This window comes from Passer domesticus, chromosome 8 (genome assembly GCF_036417665.1).
Source record: "Passer domesticus isolate bPasDom1 chromosome 8, bPasDom1.hap1, whole genome shotgun sequence".
Lineage (NCBI taxonomy): Eukaryota > Metazoa > Chordata > Aves > Passeriformes > Passeridae > Passer > Passer domesticus.
This window is the reverse complement of record NC_087481.1, coordinates 9,165-31,904: the sequence shown is the minus strand read 5'-3', so window position 1 is coordinate 31,904 and position 22,740 is coordinate 9,165. Positions and strand designations below refer to the sequence as shown.

At 52.1% G+C, this 22,740-nt stretch overlaps 1 protein-coding gene and 1 long non-coding RNA gene across 2 annotated transcripts; both read right to left on the bottom strand.

Moving 5' to 3' along the window:
• Positions 1–1,366: 1,366 nt before the first annotated feature.
• On the bottom strand, positions 1,367–2,359 carry LOC135305804 (olfactory receptor 14J1-like). The gene has a single exon (XM_064429459.1). The coding sequence runs from the start codon at positions 2,357–2,359 to the stop codon at positions 1,427–1,429; it is 933 nt and encodes a 310-aa protein (XP_064285529.1). The 3' UTR covers positions 1,367–1,426.
• A 19,170-nt stretch (positions 2,360–21,529) lies between these two features.
• On the bottom strand, positions 21,530–22,522 carry LOC135305803 (uncharacterized). The gene is made up of 2 exons (XR_010366786.1): positions 22,384–22,522; positions 21,530–21,806 (listed from the first exon to the last, which is right to left on the bottom strand). It is a non-coding gene; the product is annotated as an uncharacterized LOC135305803 (long non-coding RNA).
• Between the last annotated feature and the right edge of the window lie 218 nt (positions 22,523–22,740).

Sequence of the window (22,740 nt, the reverse complement as noted above, 5' to 3'; positions counted from 1 at the left end):
GGCAGACAGAGCAGCCCAGATGTGCCCCCCTGGCCTGGGGTGCCTCTGGCAAGGGAGCAGCACCAGGCACCGTAAGAGCCTGCAGACAATTCCTGCAGCACTTGGAGGATGATCCTGTTCCCCAAGGGATGTTCCCATGGTGCCACGTCAGGAACTGCAATGGGAAGTGGGGCCAGAGAGGAAAGGGCAAACAGGGATGGGCTGTTTGCAGGGGAGGGAACAGGGCTGGGCAAGAGGAAGAATTTGGTACAAAAAAAAAAGGGGGGGAAAAAAAGCAAAGGTGAAGCCAAGGAAATGCTCAGGGCAGTTTGGGGGTGGCTGCCAGGCAGCCCTGGCTCTGAGTAATAGCATCTGCAGTGGGACAGGAATCTCCCAGCTAATGGGAACAAACTTTCTGGCTGACTGCAGAGGCCACGACAAAGCTGAGTGGTTTCCCTGGTGTCCCCCAGCCCTTGCTGGCCCCAGGGGCTGATGGCATTTGTGCTCCCTCAGGTTCATGTCCCCACAGCAACAGCATGGGGGTGCTCCTGCCTGCTCTGTGCAATGCAAACAGGGGCTCCTGAGCCAGTGCTGCCGTGTCTGTGCCTGCAAGGATGGGGCACCTCTGTGAGCTGGGGGAGAGGCCAGGGCTGCAGAGGGGAGATGTTGTTGGCACCTCCATGAGGACGCTCTGGGACGCTGCCCTGGGCTGTGCAGCGCACTGGGGATGGATCAGCCCCTGCTCTGCTGCTCCTTCCCGTCTCCCCCAGGGCCCTTGCAGAGCCCCAGCCATGCTGTTTGCCCCCAGCCTGCCCACAGCCAGCCTGGGGCTGCTCACCTTGGGGCTTTTCTGTGCTGAGCATTGGCCTGGCCGTGTTCTTGAGAGAGCCTGGGCAAGGAGCCTGGAGCCCCCAGGGCCTGGCCTGAGGCGTCAGCGCTGCCCCAGCAGTGCCCATGGCCTGTCCCTGCTGCAGCCCCGCCACTGCCACCCCCAGGACTGTGCCCGGCCCCGAGAGCACTCAGGCCCTGCAGCAACACCAGGGCCACCAGGGCAGCGGGCAGGGCCACGGCAGCAGCACTGGCAACACCAAGTGCTGCTGCTGCTGCTGGGCACAGCTGCTGTGCCAGCACTGATCTGCCCCAGCTCTGCAGACAGACATTGCTGCTGCAGCTCTAGAGAAGGCAACAAAAGGGCATCTCTGGAGAAAACTCTGCTGGGTGATCAATTAGTTTGTTTAAAGTCATTGAGAGAACAATTCCTTGTTGACACAAGCTGGGGCTGCTCTAAATTAGGAGAGAAACGTAATGAGAAATGGTACAAACAAGTACATTTCTTTTTGGTCAGTATTAATAAAAGTAATACAAAAGAACAAACCCACAACAAAACTAACAGGAATTATCAAAGATTACTTTTATTAGGAGTGGTTTGCAGAAACTCTCCAGCAGTTTAATGTTCCTGAAAGTATCCATTCATCATTCTCCACACTGCAGCCTTGAGCTCCTGGTTCCTCAGGCTGTAGATGAGGGGGTTCAGGGCTGGAGGCACCACCGAGTACAGAACTGACAGGGCCAGATCCAGAGATGTGGAGGAGATGGAGGGAGGCTTTAGGTGGGCAAATGTGCCAGTGCTGAGGAACAAAGAGACCACAGCCAGGTGAGGGAGGCAGGTGGAAAAGGCTTTGTGCCGTCCCTGCTCAGAGGGGATCCTCAGCACAGCCCTGAAGATCTGCACATAGGAGAAAACTATGAACACAAAACAACCAAGTGCTAAACAGGCACTAAAAGCAATTAGCCCAATTTCCCTGAGGTGGGATTTGGAGCAGGAGAGCTTGAGGATCTGGGGGATTTCACAGAAGAACTGGCCCAGAACATTGCCATGGCACAGGGGCAGGGAAAATGTATTGGCCGTGTGCAGTAGAGCATTGAGGAAGCCACTGGCCCAGGCAGCTGCTGACATGTGGGCACAAGCTCTGCTGCCCAGGAGGGTCCCGTAGTGCAGGGGTTTGCAGATGGACACGTAGCGGTCGTAGCACATGATGGTCAGGAGGCAAAACTCTGCTGAGATGAAGAACAGATAGAAAAAGAGCTGTGCAGCACATCCTGTGTAGGAGATGGTGGTGGTGTCCCAGAGGGAATTGTGCATGGCTTTGGGGACAGTGGTGCAGATGGAGCCCAGGTCGCTGAGGGCCAGGTTGAGCAGGAAGAAGAACATGGGTGTGCGCAGGTGGTGGCCACAGGCTACGGCGCTGATGATGAGGCCGTTGCCCAGGAGGGCAGCCAGGGAGATGCCCAGCAAGAGGCAGAAGTGCAGGAGCTGCAGCTGCCGCGTGTCTGCCAATGCCAGCAGGAAGAAGTGGCTGATAGAGCTGCTGTTGGACATTTGCTGTGACTTGGCATGGGAATCTGTAAAAAAATAATCATGGAATACTTGGGTTTGGACAGGACTTTAAGTATCCCAGTACAGCTTGGGTGCACTTTCCCCCCATTGCCTGCCCAGGGCTCTGCTGCCTGGAGCTGTCCCTGCCAGCAGCTGCTTCCCTGTGCCCAGGGCTGGGCCCTGCCAGTGCTGCCAGAGCCCAGCCCAGCCCTGGGGGCTCAGCTCTGCCCTGCAGACCCCTCCCAGCTCTGGCACTGCCCAGGGGCAGCTCTGGCTCTGTAGGCTGTGATGGCATTGTCAAAGGAAACCGAAGTAGGCTGGAAAAGCAAGCCTGATTCTGCCTGTGCTGATTTCTGTCACTGCCTAGTTAATAACCATCTGGAAAAAAAAATTATTTTTCTCACCCTCAAGTGAGAGATGAATATCTGTTTGCAATTTACAATCCAGACAACCCAGAGCAGTAGATTAAAATCACAGGATTTTCTCTTTTATGCAGCCCCTTCCTCGCTCTGCTTCTGATATTATCTCATTCAAAATGTTCTGCAGTTAAATGTCATGCTGAGAGCAGTCCTGAACAATGCAGCATCCTCACCACACAAGGAGAACACTTCCAACCCTTACCAGCTGTCTCCTGCCACCCAGATCTTGTCCCCCAGTGCTGGCAGCAGCTCCCCGGGCCGGCTGAGAGCTGTCCCAGGCAGGCAGCAGAGTCCCTGCCCCAGCACAGCGCCCTGGGCTGCAGGAGCCTGCTCTGCAGGACAGCCCTGGGCACCCCTGGCTGCTCTGCACAAGAGACAATCAGAGAATGTACTCACAGAGTCTGCAGGCATTGGGATGTTCCAGCTTTAGGAGATCACTCCAGGAGCTGCAGCTGCATTGTCCTGCAGCCAGAGGTTCCTGTGCCAAGGGCTGGCAGGGATTCTGCCCCAGGCACTTCCCAGCACCTTCCCAGCCCTGACTGATTGAAGCTCTCTGTGCCTCTGGGCTGTGCCCGGGCTGGCTGCAGGCAGTGCCCCAGCCCTGCAGGGCTGGCAGAAGAGCTGCTCATCAAGAGAAATGTGCTTTTGAAGCTCTGCTTGCTTACCAGGAGCTGCCTCTGTGCCAGGAGCCCAGCCCAGCTCAGCAGCACAGACACAGCAGCAGGACTTTAATGACCCTCTGGGGCTTTGTGCTCAGGCCCTGAACATCAGTCCCTGAGAGGCAGCTGAAGAAACCTCTCCAGAACTCCAAGGCAGAATCCAACTCCAAAGTTTCTTGGACTTTTAATGGGTCCCACTGAGGGACACAACTGAGAAAGTGTCCCCAGGCCCCAGGCAGAGCAGAGAACTGGAGGCAGTGATGCCAGGTGGGGACAAAGAGAAGCCAAGTCTTGGTGGCCTGGGGCACAGCAGGGTCTGTGCCACCAAGGGCTGGGAGGAGACACCTTGTCCTGAGGCCCTGGGGCCTCCTGGCACAGCCCCAGCCAGGCTGGGCACTGTCAGCCCCTTGTCCTGCCCTCAGCATCCCCCCCTAGCCCACATCCCAGTGGCCTCAAGGATCTGCTGGAAGGAGTCCCTGGGGAGCCTTGCTCAGCAATGGCCCTGGGGGCTCCTGAATGCTCCCAGCAACTGCAGGGTTTTCAAAGGACTTTGGGTTTTGCTTTTGCCTTGGACACTCTGAGAGGTTTGTGCAATCATGGCCTCCAATTATCTGCTGTAATTAGTCCCTGGAGAGGCTTTGTCAGGAGCAACACTCAGTGGGGCTCATTAATACTTCAAGGTACTTCAGTTATTTTAACATAGTTGGTGTTTCCCTTTTGATACAGACTCTGTGAGAATTTGTGCAATCATGGCCCCAATTATCTGCTTTAATGAGTCCCTTGAGAGCTTTGTACTGACACTCAGTGGGGCTCATTAATACTTTGAGATACTCAAGGTTTTTAAAGTACTTTGAATTTTCCTTTTCACACTGAGTCTTTGAGAAGTTTGTGTGCCATCCTGGCTTCCAGTTCTCTTCTCCAATAAGTCCATGATCAGCCTGTGTTGGGGATTAGTAGGACCCATTCATGACTTGACATACCTGGGGTTTTCTTCTGACTTTGACTCCTGGAAAGGTTTGTACAATCTCCTCTCAGGTCCTGACGTTCCAGGGCTCAGCTCCAAATGCACCACGGGGCTTATTAGCGTCAAGCAAGTCCTGACAAACCATGGCTCTGTCTTGATTTCCCTCTGCTCTAGTGCTGTTCATCAGGAAGGTTTCCTCCTGCAGAAATATTTCAAAAATTTTCTAGTAAATATGTATTCCTATTTTAAATCATGTCTTTTATTATTTTTCTTATTACACAAGAGGTGATTGAAGCATTCTGTGATTGATATTGATCCAGGGACTCTCCTAAGGAGGTCTGGCCTGTTCTGAGAAGCTGTGCCTTGAGCTCTGACCCAGTGTCAACAACCTTGCTCCACATTCCCCATCCCCATCCTGTCTCTCCTCACTCACTTGGGATCTGCTTTGCTTGGAGATCTGACTGCACACAGCCAAAGAGGGATTTTGTCTTTTTAATTCTTTGAAGCAATCTAAAACTCTTGAGTTTCTCTGTAGAAAACATAGACCCTCTTCAAGTCTGTGCCAAGCCCAAGGTGCCACCAAGGTGCCAGCATGGCCACTCCAGGCCTGCCCTGGGCCAGCTGTGAGGGTGGATCATCATCCCAGCCTGCATTGGGCCATTGCAAAAACCAAAATTCTGCTTAATTTGATGTGATTTCTGTTAGGGACCGGACACCGTCGTACCACAGATACAATATTTTCTAAAATGTCCTTGTTGACCACACCAGAAACAGATTTTTGGGCCCTGTAATTGTTGCTGGGGCCCCTTAAAGGGGAATGGCATGGCCACTAGGGCCTCTGCAACTCCTTGCCCAATGGCCTGGGCTTGTATGGCCGCTACGTGTTCTGCTGTCCTGAGGCAATTACAGCCTCAATCATCTGCAGGAGTGTGGGTTCCATCTCTAGTGGAAGGGCACGCAGCCCTTTCTTACATTCCAGGTTGGCATTGGCTACCCCCAATGATTTTAGTAATTCATTTTGAGTCTTTTCATCCCAGACTTGTTTCTCTAGTGCCTGTTTAAGGCAATCAATCAATTTCATGCAGGGCTCTCAGGGTTCTTGTCTTATGTTTACATAGTCCAAACGGGGGGTGCTACCATCCGGTACCTGGATTAAAGCTTTCAGAGCCATCTCTTTTATATCGTCCAATACTTCTCTGGGGATACCTGCTGCTTGATCATCTGGCAGGCTGTGTTGTCCTTTTCCAGCTAGATAGCTGATTGTCAATTGCGCCCTTGCCTCATTATTAGCATAGTCTGCTATTAATTGATTTAGTAAACACTTCCATCCCCCTTTCCCACAGGGTGTATTCTGTAGGTGACAAAAACATGGTCATATATATTTTAAATCATAGGGGGTTACATGTGCTGTAAACATGGCCCTCATTAGGCCATTGAAACAAGGTGAGTCCTGTCTCTAGTCTTTAGCTGCCCTACACAGCTCCTTGATTTCCCCATAAACCTGTGGCTGATACCTGGGATTCTGCTCCCTTCTTTCATCATGTCCTGGGGCAATGAGGAGTTTCAAGACTATTTGCCAGTCTCCTTCCTTAACTGCTTCCTTCCAGATCCTTTCCCCGGGATCTTCTAGGCTTGAGGGGAGAGGTGGCTCTGGGGAATCCAAACTGTCTTCTGGGGAGGAAGAATAACTTGGAGCAGAAACACTTGGATTAGAAATAGTGTGACAGTTTGGCTTAGTATCCTTGACCATGGGGTTTATATTGTTGCCAGAGGGTGAGTAAAGGGTGCTGCCATTTTGTCATTTTCTGGAGCTGTGGCCCAGGGTGGACGTGGAATGAATGACAGTGGAGGCGTGACCTGCAGGCACGGGGGTGGAGTCTGGAGGTTCGTTCAGAGTGGAAGAGAAGGTTGTGGTAGCAGGAGGTGGAGGAGCCAAGATGGAGGGAGGATGGCCAGGCTCCCGAGCCACATTCGGGCTTCTTCCATCTTGGGTCTCCAGGGCACAATGCTCCAAGACAGCGTGGCCATTGCCATCTTGGACCATCATGGAAAGTCCAAGAAAGGCAGGTTTCAGGGAAGGTCCCGGGTTAGGAGTGACTGATGGATCAAGTTTTCGACTCAGAGCTTGCTGGCGAAGGGTCTCAAGGATGGTGTAGAAGAAGGGGCTCATGCGGGTGCAACGGGGTCCCTTTTGATCGAAAGGTTCTACAATTTAAATCCCACAGAGTCACAAAATTCAGTAGTATGGATATCGTCAGCATAAGTGTCTGGAAAATTTTGAATGATTCACCTCACGATTGATTTTAATTTGTTCTTTGAAAATATTTTGTCATGATCAGTGAGAATTAACTTAAAGTGTCCATACAACCTCCTTTCTACTTTGGACAACTGACCACCCATTTTTCTCCTTCTCCACTTTGGGGGGAACAGCCACCAGAACGCCCCAAATCAATTATGGGATGTGGATCCGTATTTGAAAAACACGGTGACAAAATAGGCAATAAATGTCCTGCATTTTCCCAAACCCACCTGAAATCCTCCACAGGAAGAAACCGTCATCGTCCCCACCAATGCTGGCTCAGGTCCCTCAAAGTGATGGGAAATCCACTGGGCCCACAATCCAAAATCCCGGGGAGCACTGGCCTATCTATCAGCTAACCCCAGCTGATGTAACTGAATGTCAGGGTCCCTGCTCAGGGGCCAGATGTCACAGTGAGGGTGGCTGCAACAAACCTCTCTGGTTCCCTGACTCAAGAGTGAAGTTGGCAAAAATGAAAAGGAGTGGGTTCAATGGAATTGCCCAAAAAGAACTTCAATAATGGGGTGAAAAACAATAAACATGGAGAAGTTGAGCACAGCATGAAGGGCAGGATCCAAAGACCTGAGATAAAGGGAAAGCAACAACATATACACTTGGGGCTAGAGAACTAGAACAATACTCATATAGGGGAAACAAGTAACCAGTAGGGAAGCAGAACTTGGACAACTTAACTTAACAACACTAAAGGCTTATGGGAGAACTCCCAAGCTCATCCTAAGTTGAACAAATGATTCCCAGGGCTTGAACCTCACGCTGGGTTCTTTTGGAGTAAAATCTGGCTGACTCCGAGTTACAGCCGGGCTAACTCCCACACTGCTGCTTTGCACTGGCCCCTTGGGACCGTGGGGCCCAACAGAGCCACAGTGATGTCCTTGGTTCCACGAGGCTCCACAGTGTCACAATGCCCCTGCATTTCACAAGGCCACCAAGTGTCACACTGGTCTTCATAAGAAGGAAACCACAGAACCCCCATGTTTCAGGAGCTGATGAATGGCAGCCACCAGAGGCTAAGGCAAGCCTGACCTGTTTGTCCTGGCAGGTTTGTCTGGGAGCAACCCTTGGATATTCAAAATTATGAATGTGGAATCCTAATTTCAGACATTTGTGCCTGGAGAAGGAGGATTTTTTCCACAGAAAGAAAAACATAGAGCCCTTTCCAGTGTTTGGAAAACAGGTGAGTGCTGGCACTCAGGAATTAAAGACCATCCAGATCTGTCTCCTCTGGCAGCTTATGTCTGGCAGCAATCCTTGGATACACAGAAATTCGAAGGTGGATCCTAATTTTGGCCATGGATACCTGGAAAAGATGGACAGTTCTTTTCCATACAAAGGAAAGCCCAGAGCCCCAGTGTTTCAGGGGCAGATGGGAGTGGCCTTCCACATTCCAAGGTCAGCCAGACCTGTCAGGTGACTCCTGGGAGGGCAAGACATCCAGACCTATTTTGTGTTCTCTTGGTTCCATAGGGCCCTGCAGTGTCACATGGCTCTATGCTTCCATGAAGTCTTGCAACATCACAGTGGTTCTCTTGCTTCCATGATGTCCTGTGGCATCATAATGGCCCCTTGGTTACACAAGTTCTTAAGGATCTTAATGGTCTCCATGGTTCCAAAAGGCCCCACAGTGTCATAATGGTCTTTGTGTTCCATGAAGCCCTGCTGTGTCACCATGGCCGCTTGGTTCCGTTGGGGCCCAGTAGTGCAACAATGGTTCCACAGCTTCCCACAATGTCACAATGACCCCTTCCCTCCATGAGGCCCTGCAGGGTCACAATGGCTCTTTGGTTCCCTGGGGCCCCACACTGCCACAATGATTCCATAGGGCCTTGCAGTGCCACAATGGTCTCCATGGATCCATGGTGCCCCACAGGATCACAACGGCCCTTTGGCTCCATGAGGCCCTGAAATGCAACAATGGCCTCTTGGTTCCACAAAGCCCTGCTGCTTCACACTGGCCCCTTGGGGCCATGCAGCTCAACAGAACCGCAGTGATGTGCTTGGTTCTGTGAGGCTCCACAGTGTCACAGTGGTCCCTTGGATCCATAGTGCTCTGCAGTGTCACAATGCCCCTGCATTTCACAAGACCCAAAAGCGTCACAATGATCTCCATGGTTCCTCAAGACACTACAGTGTCACAATGATCCCCTTGGTTCCACAAGTTCCTACAGTGTAACAATGCCCTTTGGCTCCACAATGCCCCACAGTGTCACAGTGGTTTCCACAAGAAGAAAACAGGCAAGCCCCAGGGGCAGATGAGAGGCAGTCACCAGAGGCCAAGGCTAACCAGACTTGACTGTATTGGCAGATTTTGTCTGGGAGAAAGCCTTGGATATAGGGAATTTTAGAGGTGCAATCCTAATTTAAGCCATGGGAGCCTAGACAAGAAAGATAGTTCTTTTCCATAGGAAGGAAAGCACGGAGCCCCAGTGCTTCACAGTCAGATGGGAAGTGGCCCTTGACATCTCAAATTCAGCAGGACCTGTCAGACAGGCCCCAGGAGGCCAAAGCAGGCAGACCTGTTCCATGTTCCGCTGATTTCATGGGTCTCCACACCATCACAATGGTCTCCTTGATTCCATGAAGTCTGGCAATGTCACAATGGCTTCTTGGTTTCATGAGCCCCAACAGAGTCATAGTGGTCCCTTGGCACCATGCGGCCCTGCTGTGTCACAATGGCTCCTCGTTTCTATGAGCTTCCACAGGGCCCCTGAACTGCACAATGGTTTCCTTGATTCCATGCAGTTCCACAGTCCCACCAGAGTTTCCTTGGACCCGCATTGTCACAAGTGACCCTTGGTTCCATGAGGTTCCGTACTGTCACCATGGTCGCTGTCAGAGTCTGGATGAGATCGATGTCCCGAGACACCTCGGGGTGCTCGGAATGCCCGTGTGGGGCCAGGGCTGGGTCAGGCCTTGGTTTGTGGTGGGACAGAGCCCCGCCCCCAGCCCTGGCAGAGCTGTCAATCACACAGCAGGGGCTGTTCTAACCAAGCTCTGATTGGCTGAGCTGTCAATCAATAACACAACCGCTGCACTAGCCGAGCTCTGATTGGCAGAGCTGCCAATCAATCACACACTAAAAGCTGGTGCCATCCCTGACTCTGATTGGGCAAGCCACTGGCAGTCCCACCCCTGGGGCGGGCCCATGAAGGCCCAGGGGATTAAAGGCTGGAGCACGAGGCCAAGCCCATGGTCTGGATTCTGCCTTCTGCTGGGGTTCTTCAGTTAGTAACACTGGAAACAGAACTGTTCATACTTACATGCATGTCTATCGATTGTCTGTTTTTCTGTTGTTCTCTATTTCTTCTCCTTGTAATCCTACTTATGTGGAACGTTTTTGGATAACTGAGGTAGTGGGTTCAATCCTTGTGTGGGCCAATCACTTCAGAGCTGGACTTGATGAACCTTGTGGGTCCTGTCCTACCAAGAATATTCTTTCCATCTGGCCATGTTGAGAATATCTGGTTGCTGTTTCTCCTGTGCACCAAAATCAAGGAAAGGAGCCTTTGGTTCCCCCCATCATTTCAGTGTTCTGGGGTGTTCCAGCCCTGCAGGCTCACAATGGCCTCTTGTTTCCATGAGGCCCCATAGTGTCACACTGGCCCCTTGATTCCATCAGGATCTGGAGTGTCACACGGGTTGATGGCATTTGTCCTTGCTGCCCCTCACATCCCCCTGCCCCACAGAGAGCCCCGAGCCACCCGTGAGGGACAGGCCCTGCTGGCCCAGGCTGGGCTCAGGGCTTGGCCTTTCTGCTTCCCCCAGCCAGCCTAGGCCTTGCTCAGCATTGCAGTTCCCTGCCCAGAGCCTTGGGCTCCCTGCACTCCTGTCCTCAAGGATCTGCTCTCAGCAGTCCCTGGGGAGCCATTGGCACTCCCTGCCCTCCCTGGGGCCCAGTGATGCTCCAGGGGACTTGGAGTTTTGCTGCTGACTCCTTGAGCAGCTTCTTCATCCTTCTCTCAGTGCCTGAGGCTCCTGGACTCAGCCCCAAATCCAACATGGGGATTGTCAAAACACAGAAAGCTCTTGAGGGCTCTTTCTTCAGTGCTCTTCATGTGTCCATGGCTTGTGCAGCTGATTGGAGTCAGTGTAGAGTTCCTTTAAGGATGAAAGATTTCAAAGTGCACCTCATTATTATTTTTTTTCTTTAATCAAGTATTTTTTTATGTTCCAGTTCAGAGAAGAGCTGATAGAAGCATTCCCCAGGTGATCTTGATGCTGAATGTCTCCTTGGGAGGTCTGGGCATGGAGAAGAATGAGCCCCTTGAGGGCTGACCCTGTTTGGACAAGCTGCTCCTCATCCCCAGCCTCACCATGTCTGCACTGCGTGGCTCCTCCCTCTGGGCAGAGCACCTCACAGTGGGATGATGTAATTTTTATCGGTCCTGCAGTTACACTCAATGGCCCATTAACAAAAGATATCTCCCTGGAGGGAGGATTGATTTGTTGAAGAGATAAAGAAAACTGCCCAATTAGCAGAAGATAACTGCCCTACCTCTGACAGATGGCAAATACAATACACACATTATCTCTCAATCCAAAACAACAGGATTTCAAATTTTGGAATTTAACTTAACATTGCTCAAATCTGACAATAATGAAGCTTAACTTTGCTTAGTGTTATCAACCCGGAATTTGGATTAAACATTACAGAATCAAAAATTAATATCCTTAAAAGTATACATATAACAAAATTGAACTTATTCTGATGCTATTCATGGAAAAAAGGCACTGAAAAGTTGAACAATCCGCAATTGAAATAACAGTGTGATGGATTTACTGGGGAGATTCAAAGGATGTAATAAGTGTGTCATGTTTTTATGTAATTTAGTTTTGAGATAAGCCCATGGTAGCCAAAATTTTATGCAAGCATAAATTTACTAGACCTTTTAAAGTGCAGTTTTACTGAAAGAAACAACAATGTGGAATTCAGCAAATTGCCCGGCAAACCAGCAGCTTCTTGAAATTGTATTTAGTGTCATTCCAGATGGTCAATTTACCAGCATTTCTGTTAAAGAACCTCCAGCCAGTGCCGTGGTGGGGGGGCCTGGCGGAGCCGCGCCGGGGGCTTGGGGGAACCGCGCCGGGAGCAGCCGAGCCATGCACCCCAAAGCGCCCGCGGTTCCCCCTCCTGCCCCAGAGCCTGTGAATGTGCCTCCGTGCCAGAGGGAAGGGGAAGGAGATCCCCCAGTGCATCCCCAGCAGGACGGCGTTGGCAGTGGGGTTGTCCTGCAGCCAGGGGCCATGCTGGGCTGGGAGATGGAGCAGGAGAGAGGGGGAAAGGGGCACTGACTTCCTCCTCACCTGCCTGAGTGTCTCTGGGCATCCTCCTCTTCCTTGCAGTCTCCTCCTCCATTGGGCCAAGATTTGGGAAGGGGAAATCCTGGTTTGGGGAAAAACAAGGGATGAGCACAGTGAGGCTGAAGGTCTTCCGCCCAAGTCCATCTCTAGAAGTCACCTGGTGTCCATAGAAACCTTCAAAAAGCACAAGTGAATCTAAAAAAGCCACCAGGAGTGTCCCACTTCCAGTCTCATCTCTCTGGGGTTCTGGTGGTCCCTCTCTCATGGCTGCCAAAGATCCCATAGCTCCTGGGGATCCCACCTCTCCAGGGTCCTGCTTAGGGATGCTGGGGAGTTTCGGGGTCCCAGGGTCCCTCTCTCCAGCCTCCACCCTACAGCCACTTTCGGCTCCCCCTCTCCCCACTGCCCTCTCCTGGTTTAGGGCAGATTTGGGAGAAAACCTCCAAAAGGGGTGTCCTCTAGAAAGCAAATTCAAGCAGCCCCTACCCCAGCCAGTTCGGTAAAAGTTTTCCTTGGAGAAAAGTGGAAAAAAACCTGTTTATTTAACAGAGAAATCATTCACGAGCACAGCAAATGACCAATATTAAACAATAAGACCTCTTGCCACTCCAAAAGAGATGACAAACTCAGAAAGTCCCTCTGTGGGCTGTAACTCCTCCCAGTCAGTCTCTTATCAGTTTCACCAGCACTGGAAATGCCGTGGACCAGGCTTGGCCCAATGAGCCACAGGTGGAGCTGCCAGTGCTCTTCTGGATGTTCAGAGCAGGTTTAAACAGCTCTGAAGTAAAGGAAAAATCACAGTCCAGGGCACTTATCTGCCTCAGAGAGCTAAAAACTAACTAAAACCAAAGGAGAGCCCTGTCCTGCTATCTGTCTGTCCAGGAGCCAGAATATGGAGGAGTGCAGTTCCTTAAAAAACCTGCTCACTTCCTGCCTCCCTTTGCTCTCAGCACCTACCTTAAAGGTGCAGAACTCATTTCTGGGCTAAAGAGATGAAGAGGGTTTGAGCATGATCCCAGGTCCAGCCCTGTTGTGGTGCAGGGTTCATTTGGTTTATTCTGTTTCCCCCTAAAGTTATAATGGTTCGGTTCTGGGGTTCCCTCCCCCTCCTCCCCTGGTAACCCCTCCTTTTGAGAGTGTCAGTTTTTTGTCTCCACCCCTGTTCCCCTGGTTACCCTCTGTCAATCCCTCCCTGAGTTCCTGTCCATCACCCACTGTCCCCTTCCCTCTTTCCAGAAAGTTCTCTCCTCCTCGGTGGGTGACTGGATCGGGAACAAGGGTCCCTCCCTGTCGCATTCCCTATTGGCGAGCCGGCATGTTTGTCACGAGTTTGTTCCCTCCCAAGTTCTCCCTCATTGGTTGAAGTGTTGTGTATGTTCTGCCCCCTTTATAATCTGCTGTATTCCCGGTTCGCGGTCTTTTCTCGGCTAGCTCCCCTGGAGAAAATAAACCTCTGGACTTTGCCCCCAAGAAGAGTCCCTCTTTTCTTACTTTGCTCAGCTGGTGCAGCCTCCTCCCCTGCCCGGGGGAGTAGAGAGAAAACCTCGGACAGCAGCTCGGCAGTCTTGGCGCCCAACGTGGGGCAGTGGACACCCCTGGACCCCGCGGCAGGAGGTTAGTGGCCAGCGGGCAGGTTTTTGCCCTTCCTGCTTGGTTCATTGGTTGCTCCGTGGATGTCAGACTACCCGTGTCCATGAGCAGACCTCGTTTTAGTGGCGGCGCTCTGGATCGGGACAGGATCGACAGCTCCAGCACCTCGGAGTCGGTCCCCGGCGAAATCTCTCCCTTGGAGTTTTATCCCGGTCGGCGCTGGTCAGAGGGTGAGTACCCCCAGCTCCCCATCTTTGGGTGGTCCCTCTCACTTAACCCCCCCCGGTTTCGTCTGGTCGGGTCGGTGGTTTTGTCCCAGACCCAGTGGGGTTAGGGCTGGTGCCTGAGTGGTTTTTTTGTTCGCATTATATTTATTTTCACTCCAAGGGGTGGGTTTGCTGTGTCAGCATGGGTGCTAAACTGTCGACACAGCAGAAAAGAGTTTATCTCCAAGTTATAGCTATCCTTGGTGGAAGGAATATTAAGTTAATTAAGAGGGAGTTAAAGCAATTGATAATGTGGTTGTTTACTCAGTTTCCTCAGATTGCCCCTGAAATGGTTCATAGGATAGATTTTTGGAATTCGGTTGGAACAAAATTATCTCAATTGGATTCTGAGGGGGAATCAAAGAGTAAAAAATTAGTTTGTTGGAGCTTCCAAATTATTACAGCTTTAAAGGAACAAGGGAAACTGAGGAAACAACCACCCCCTGGTTCACGTTCACCCTGTCCCCAAGCCCTAGACCCTTGTTCCATCTCCTCTGTACCTCGGAATAAGGGGATCCTGAGGGGAACAGCTCACACAGGCACAGTGCCGGGTCCTTACCATCCCCTGGGTTTTCCTCAGGGTCCTCCAAACCCCCGCCTCCGGAGTCCTGGCCAGACTTCGGAGGGTTCTCTCCCTAACCCCGTTTCCCCTACCCCGAAGTCCCCGGTTGTCAAACCCAAAGTTGAGTTCTTAGTCCCAGAGGGTGACAACTCTCAGACCCTGTCCCAAAATGGCTCCCATGGAGCTCAAGATGGAGGTGGCCACATGGCTTTTCCCTCCAAAACCCTGTCTTCTTCCCACAATCCTTTTCTTTTTCCCTCCAAGCCTGTTGTCCCCTCCCCTCCCCTACAAAACCCCGCCCACCCCTGCTTTGCTCCACCTGTTAAAGCTCAGTGGTCCCCATTCCCCCACTCCACCATCAAGGAGCTGTGCAAGGTTCAGAAGGAGTTCTCCCAGGAGAGTGAATATTTCCAGGGACTCCTTCGGGCCTCTTTATTAGAAACTAATGTTGTTCCCGCTGATTTGCGGACGCTTTTTTCATGTCTCCTCAACCCCACTGAATTCGGGGTATGGGAGGAGGCATGGAAAAAGGGAATAAGGGACATCCTCCCAGAATTATGGGCGGATGCCCAAACAAGCACAATCCGTGGTGGTGAAGCGGTGTGTACCGAGCACCTTATCGGTACCGGAAATTGGGCCGACGGGGCGATCCAAGCAAGGGATATCCCCCGTGCTGTGCTCCGGGAAAGCGCCAAGGTAGCGGACCGGGCTTTCCTGTCGTTGAAGACTCCAGTACCATCTCTTACATTTTCTAAAATAATCCAGGGCAGTGAGGAGCCTTTCATAATCTTTGTCGAGCGTCTCCGCAGGGCTATAGAACAGCAAGTCCACAGCGAGAGCGCTCGACCGAGCGTCCTGCTCGAGATGGCTGCCACCAATGCAAACATCGCCTGCAAGGCAGCCATCCTCAGCCTGCCCTTGGACCCGCCTCCCACCATCCAGGCAATGATAGAGGTTTGCCAGACGAAGGTTCCGGTCATCGCTCGGCAGGACACTGACACCAAGCCATCGCCCCGCCGGGTGTCCTTCGCCGAACCAAGGAACTTCTTTGAAGCAATGCCCGCACAGCCACAACGGACTCCTACCCTGCCAAGGCCGCTGCCGCGTGGACAGTGCCACCTCTGTGGCAGCACCGAACACTGGATGCCGGACTGCCCACTCCGAACTCAGTTTTATGAGTTCAGGAGGAAGCAGACGGCATCCCAGGAGGGTCTTAAGAAAGATCAAAAAAACTAAAGCAGAAGCGCAGCCCCTCCCTGCGCGAGGACAAAAATGGGGTGGGTGATTCAACATCTAAGAAAGGGGATTTGGGGAGGGGATCCCAATTTACCCACCCAACTCTTCAACACAATTTACCGGACTTGACTTCTTGCAAAACACCGATTCTTACGTCTCTAACCACCTCCTCTTTGGTTTCGCCCTACAGGTTGCAGTTGGTCGAGTCAGTTAAGATCATGGACTCCCAGTGCTATCTTGCGATGGTCGCACCTCAGGCACCAGGTACCTGGAACCGGATCAAGAGTGAGTGCGTTGTCATTGGCGACACCAAGTGCACACCACCGGAAATCACTATCATTCCGGGTTTATTACCACATGCCATTGATTCATTTGCGGTGGGATTTTTTTGCATATGCCCACCGGTTACATTGCAAAAAGGTCAAATTATAGCCCAGGCCATCCCTGTGGAGTTATTTAAATCAGTAGAAAACACAATACCACCTTCAATACATGCTACAACACCAACATTACGCGTAAACTGGACTCATGCAATTGGAAGGGGGAAGCCCCGACTAACATGTAATGTGAGCAGGGATGGTCAATTGACCAGAATCAGTGGCATGCTCGACACAGGGGCGGATGTGACGATCATTCCTAGTGAGGAATGGCCGCCACATTGGGAGTTGCAACGTGCGGCTGGACGCGTTCAAGGTGTAGGGGGCATACAATTGGCTAAGCAGTCTAAGAGCGTGGTACAAATTACGGGGCCAAATGGGCAATTGGCTTCTATTCGCCCATTTGTAATGGACTATGCGGAACCCCTGGGGGGGAGAGATGTTTTGGCCCAATGGAATGCCACAATTGACTTGCCTAAGGTTCCTCAGCTTTTTCAGTAGCGGCCACTGAGGAGTGCCCTACCCAAAAATTGAGTGTGAAATCAAATTCACCTATCTGAGTAGAGCAGTGGCCGCTCAACAAACAGAAGTTGAAGGCGCTCATGGAGCTCGTACAGGAGCAGCTGGATAAGGGTAACATGGTGGAATCCACGTCACCGTGGAACTCCCCTATCTTTGTCATTAAGAAACCCAACAAAGACAAATGGCGGCTCTTGCACAACCTTCGCCAAATTAACAATATTATTGAAGACATGGGCGCTCTCCAACCAGGGATGCCGTCCCCAACCATGCTCCCCAAAAACTGGAAATTGGCTGTTTTAGACATAAAGGATTGCTTTTTTCAAATTCCCTTACACCCTGACGATGCCCCGCGCTTTGCCTTCTCGGTTCCCACCATCAACCTGGAAGCCCCAAGGAAGAGGTATCATTGGCGGGTCCTCCCTCAGGGCATGAAGAACAGCCCTGTGATCTGCCAATGGTACGTCTCTTCCTTGCTGTCCCCTGTTCGAGAGGCAGCAAAAGATTCCATCATATTACATTACATCAATGACATCTTGCTGTGTGCACCTAACGACAACGCACTTACCCACGCGCTTTTCCTGACAATCGATGCATTGACTTCTGCAGGGTTTGAGCTCCAGGAAGAAAAGATTCAAAGGATGCCACCCTGGAAATACCTTGGCCTGGAAATTACGAAGCGGACCATTGTTCCGCAAAAATTGGCATTCAACGCCCAAATTAAAACCTTGGCCGATGTCCACCCACTGTGTGGGTCTTTGAACTGGGTGAGACCTTGGCTGGGTATTCCCACAGAAGACCTAGCCCCCCATTTCAATCTTTTGAAAGGGGGAGAGGAGCTTAGTTCTCCCAGGATCTTTACCCAGGAGGCCGCCACAGCCTTGGAAAAGGTGCAAAACATCTTGTCACAGAGGCAGGCACACCGTTACAATCCGGACTTGCCGTTCAATTATATCATCCTGGGAAAGCTGCCACACCCGCATGGGTTGATTTTCCAGTGGGAGTCATCCACCAAAACATCTAAGGACCAGGGTTCGAGGGACCCTCTCTTAATTATAGAGTGGGTTTTCCTCAGCCATCATAGGTCCAAGAGGATGACACAGCCACAAGAGTTGGTAGCTGAGTTGATCCGGAAGGCTCGCCTCCGGATCCGGGAACTGGCTGGAGTTGATTTTACATGCATTCATGTTCCAATTAATTTGAACTCGGGCCAATTAACAAAGGCCATGTTGGAACATTTACTCCTGGAGAAAGAGGCTCTCCAATTTGCACTGGATTCGTTCACCGGACAAATTTCCATTCATAAACCGACCCACAAATTGTTTAATTCAGAAATGTCATTTAAGCTTTCACTTAAAACCATTCAGAGTCGGAAGCCTTTGAAAGCTCTGACTGTTTTCACAGACGCGTCCGGAGCATCCCACAAGTCCGTGGTGACTTGGCGGGATCCTCAAACTCGGCGGTGGGAGACAGATATTGTAAAGGTTGAGGGCTCACCTCAAATCGCCGAGTTGGCCGCGGTGGTCAGAGTCTTTGAAAGGTTCTCTCAACCATTCTATTTAGTGACCGACTCTGCATATGTTGCCGGTGTCGTTTCTAGAGCAGAGAGAGGAATTCACACATATCACAGAGTTTGGCAAGTTCAGGTTTGTGCATGTCTCTGTGGACACCTTTTCTGGGGCTGTCTACGCCTCCGCCCACACAGGGGAGAAGACTGCAGATGTCAAAAAACATCTATTGCATGCCTTCTCCGTGCTGGGCATCCCCAAGGTGATCAAAACTGACAACGGGCCGGGGCATACCTCCAGGGAATTCCAGAGCTTCCTGCAGGAGTGGGGGGTAAGCCACAAAACCGGCATCCCTTACTCTCCCACAGGACAAGCAGTGGTGGAGCGGGCCCACCAGAGCCTCAAAAGGACTTTAGAACATCAAAAAGGGGCAATGAAGGTGGAGTCCCCTCAGATCCGGTTGGCCAGGGCCTTATTCACCATAAATTTTCTCAATTGTAGTTTTGAGTGCCTGAACCCGCCCATCGCAAGGCACTTTAACACCTACAAAGATGTGCACCTGAAGGCGAAACCCCCTGTGTAGTGAAGTGTGGGAACTCAGTACATCACTCCGGATGTCCAGAGCTACCGAGACAACCCTTGGGGGGCTCGGAGGTCCTGGAATGTTGCCAGAAGTACCTGGTGGCTTGACTTTGATCCTTCTAAAGAAATGACACCTGAATGTGAGGAAATGAGAGAATTTCAGGTCTGAATGGTGAGGGGATGATGCTCACTTGATAAAATTCGAATTATAATGCACTGTACAGGGGGGTTTTTATATGTTGTACAGGGGGGTCTAGAATTCTGTGCATGGATCAGGAGTCCCAAGATGGAGGAATTTGGGCGTGCCCTGTCCTTCTTCTTTCTTCTCCTTGGCATCCATGTTCAGGATGATGTTGGCATGTGTGGATTGGTTCATAGAGAAGGTGCACTTGCCAACAAGGGCAGAAAGTATTGGGAATTAAAGGTAAATATCTAATACGTAGTTTTTACTATAAAAGAGACAACCGCCCCGTGGGCGGGGGAGAGTGCCCTTGGCTGTCTTGCTGATCAGACCTCGGCTGGACAGACAGAAAAACTTTGTAGATAAGAAACAAGAAACGCAACTGAAGACCAAAAGCAAGAGTCCAGACTCCTTCTTCGAGAGCGCGGCCTGCCCAGAACCACCTTTTCCCGTGCTGGGGCAGAGACAACTCACAGCCGACCCCGGCAGTGAAGGACCCGGAGACCTGGAAGGTGGAAGGCCCCTTTGACCTGATAACGTGGGGTCGTGGATACGCTTGCGTGTCCACCCTCACAGGGTTGAAGTGGGTGCCTTCCAAATGGGTGAAGCCCTACCTTCCAGGGAAAGGCCCACAACATCGGCGCCGCTGCACAGGTGGGGTCAATGATTTTCCCCCTCCATTATTCCCTGCCCTGAAATCCTTGTTCCCACAGTCTGATCATGAGGATCGCCCCACACCCTGCATTGTGTGGCGAGAACTCTTGGCAGTTCTCAATCAAACCATCGATGAGCCCACAGAATTCAAACTACTCAGCTCCACACGCGCTTCCCTCTGTCTCCACTTTTTCCCACACCCTGGGTCGAGCCCATTTCAAGAAGTCCACCTCAAAGATGAAAAATATCAAGCTTCCAACTGGTGCAACCACACCATCGCCATATACGCGCCATCCACCTTTTGTGGGCAGCCCAGATTTCTTCCCAAAGGTGTTTTTAAGTTGTGCAGAGACCGAGCGTGGGCCGGAATTCCCTCTCGTCTGTCCGGAGGGCCCTGCACTTTTGGGCGGTTGGCACTGCTACACCCAAATTCTAGATTGGAAAACTAAAAATGTCACACGTCATCCAGCCAGAGTTAAGAGAAGCACCCACAAAACTGACCCAGAGTGTGACGCCGAAATTGTGCATTGGTCCAAACCCAAAAACATTGCGGTTTCGGTATTTTTGCCGTGGGTGGCCGCAGCAAAGGATTGGTTGGGGGACTTGCCTGCAAAAATTGGACTTTCAAGTTGGGTGGGCTCCATCATTCGAATGATTTTGGTTGTTATATTCTTCCTACTCTGTTTGACTTTTGGTTCTTGTGTCATTTATAAGTTACTCACCCGAGTTTTATTTACCGCAACATCCCGGGTTAATCATGTAGAGGCACCCCCTGACGCTGCTCCCACCTCAGATGAACCCCAATGTCTAGAGGTGAGTTGGGAGCAAACCCCAAATACAACTTAATAGTTTCAAAGTGATCAGGAGGACACTACTCCAGTTTAAAAGTAATTTCTGTTTTATTTTTTAAACAAAAAAGGGGGAGACGCTGCGGTGTGTTCATTTTTATTTGGGGTTGATTAATTCTGTTACCCCTGTTTGTAATGATGGGTCAGTCTGGAATTCCCGTCCTTGAGTGGCTCACTTTGTGGCAGGGAGCTCCCTATAGGGTAAATCAATGGCTCACTATGTGGCAGGGGGGTCTCTATGGGGTAAATCAATGGCTCACTATGTGGCAGGGGGTCCCTATAGGGTAAATCAATGGCTCACTATGTGGCAGAGGGGTCTCTATAGGGTAAATCAATGGCTCACTATGTGGCAGAGGGGTCCCTATGGGGTAAATCAATGGATCACTATGTGGCAGGGGGTCCCTATAGGGTAAATCAATGGCTCACTATGTGGCAGAGGGGTCCCTATAGGGAAAACAAATGGCTCACTATGTGGCAGGGGGTCCCTATAGGGTAAATCAATAGCTCACTATGTGGCAAGGGGTCCCTATGGGGTAAATCAATGGCTCACTATGTGGCAGAGGGTCCCTATAGGGTAAATCAATGGCTCACTATGTGGCAGAGGGTCCCTATAGGGTAAATCAATGGCTCACTATGTGGCAGGACATCCCTATGGGGTAAATCAATGGCTCACTATGTGGCAAGGGGTCCTAATAGGGTAAATCAATGGCTCACTATGTGGCAGGCAGGGGTGCGGCTCACTATGTGGCACGGCGGTCCCCCTGGGGAGATTCAATGGCTCACTTTGTGGCAGTGACCCCGAGCTCACTATTTGGCAACACCTGACTCACTATTTGGCAGCCCCTCCCCCCCCCCGGGCAGGGCTCGGCTCACTATTTGTCAGGGCCTCGCCCCAGGGCTGGGCTATGGATCACTATTTGGCAGCCAGGCCCGCCCCGCTCCCCGCCCCTCCCCCACCCCCCGGACGGGTCCGGCCGCCGCCCCTCCCCCACCCCGACCCCCCCCACCCCCCCCGGAACCGCGGGGTCACCCCCGCCCCTCCCCCACCCCCGCCCCGCCCGCCGTGGCGCAACCGGGGAGGAGGAGGGGGATGGGCTGGGGCTACTGGGAGGGACTGGGACCAAACTGGGAGCGACTGGGAGGGACTGGGAGGGAACTGGGATGAACTGGAACAAACTGGGACACACTGGGACGAACTGGGATCTCACTTTATTGAAGGCCGGAAGGGGCGGGGCCGAACCCGGAAGCGCTCACGCTGACACCGGGGGGGCGTGGCCACAGCGAGAGGGCGTGGCCAAGCACTGGAGGCAGCAGCCAATCAGGTGAAGGTGACGTCAACGCCGGGGAGCAGCTCGGCCAGGTGGGCGGGGCCAGAGGGGGCGGAGCCCAGCGGGGTCTCAGCCAATCCCAGGCGGGTGAGGCGGGGCCAGGCGGCCAATGGGGCGAGAGCGGGGGCGTGGCTAATGGCTGGGGGCGGGGCCGGTCAGTACGGACCAGTACGGACCAGTATGGACCAGTACGGACCAGTATGGACCAATACGGACCAGTATGGACCAGTATGGACCAGTACGGACCAGTATGGACCAATACGGACCAGTATGGACCAGTATGGACCAGTACGGACCAGTATGGAGGCTCAGGGCCACCCAGTGCCCTCCCAGTACAAACCAGTAACCCCAAATCCCCTCCCAGTTCAACCCAGTTCCCTCCCAGTTCAAACCAGTGACCTCCCAGTATGAACCAGTATGGCCCAGTTCATCCCAGCAACACCCAGTCCCTTCCCAGTTCCCTCCCAGTTCATCTCAGTCCCCTCCCAGTTCATCCCAGTAACCCCCTGGTCCAAACCAGTTCCCTCCCAGTATAAACCAGTACGGCCCAGCCCCCTCCCAGTCCATCCCAGTCCCTCCCAGTCCATCCCAGTTCATCCCATTTCCATCCCAGTTCCCTCCCAGTTCATCCCAGCCCCCTCCCAGTCCAAACTAGCCCAACCCAGTATAAACCAGTATAAACCAGTATAAACCAGTATCAACCAGTATCAACGTACGGTTCCGGTCCAGCCGCAGGAGCCACAGGCGGGGGAGGGGCGGGGCCACGCCCACCTCGGTCACGTGATTGTCGGAGAGGTCCAGTTCCTGCAAACTGGGATTACTGGGAGGAACTGGGAGGCACAGGGAGGGAACTGGGAGGGAACTGGGAGGGACTGGGGGGGACTGGGAGGGACTGGTGTGTGTTACTGGTGTCACTGGTGTGTTACTGGTGTGACTGGTGTGTGTTACTGGTGTGACTGGTGTGTGTTACTGGTGTCACTGGTGTGTGTTACTGGTGTCACTGGTGTGTTACTGGTGTGACTGGTGTGTGTTACTGGTGTCACTGGTGTGTGTTACTGGTGTCACTGGTGTGT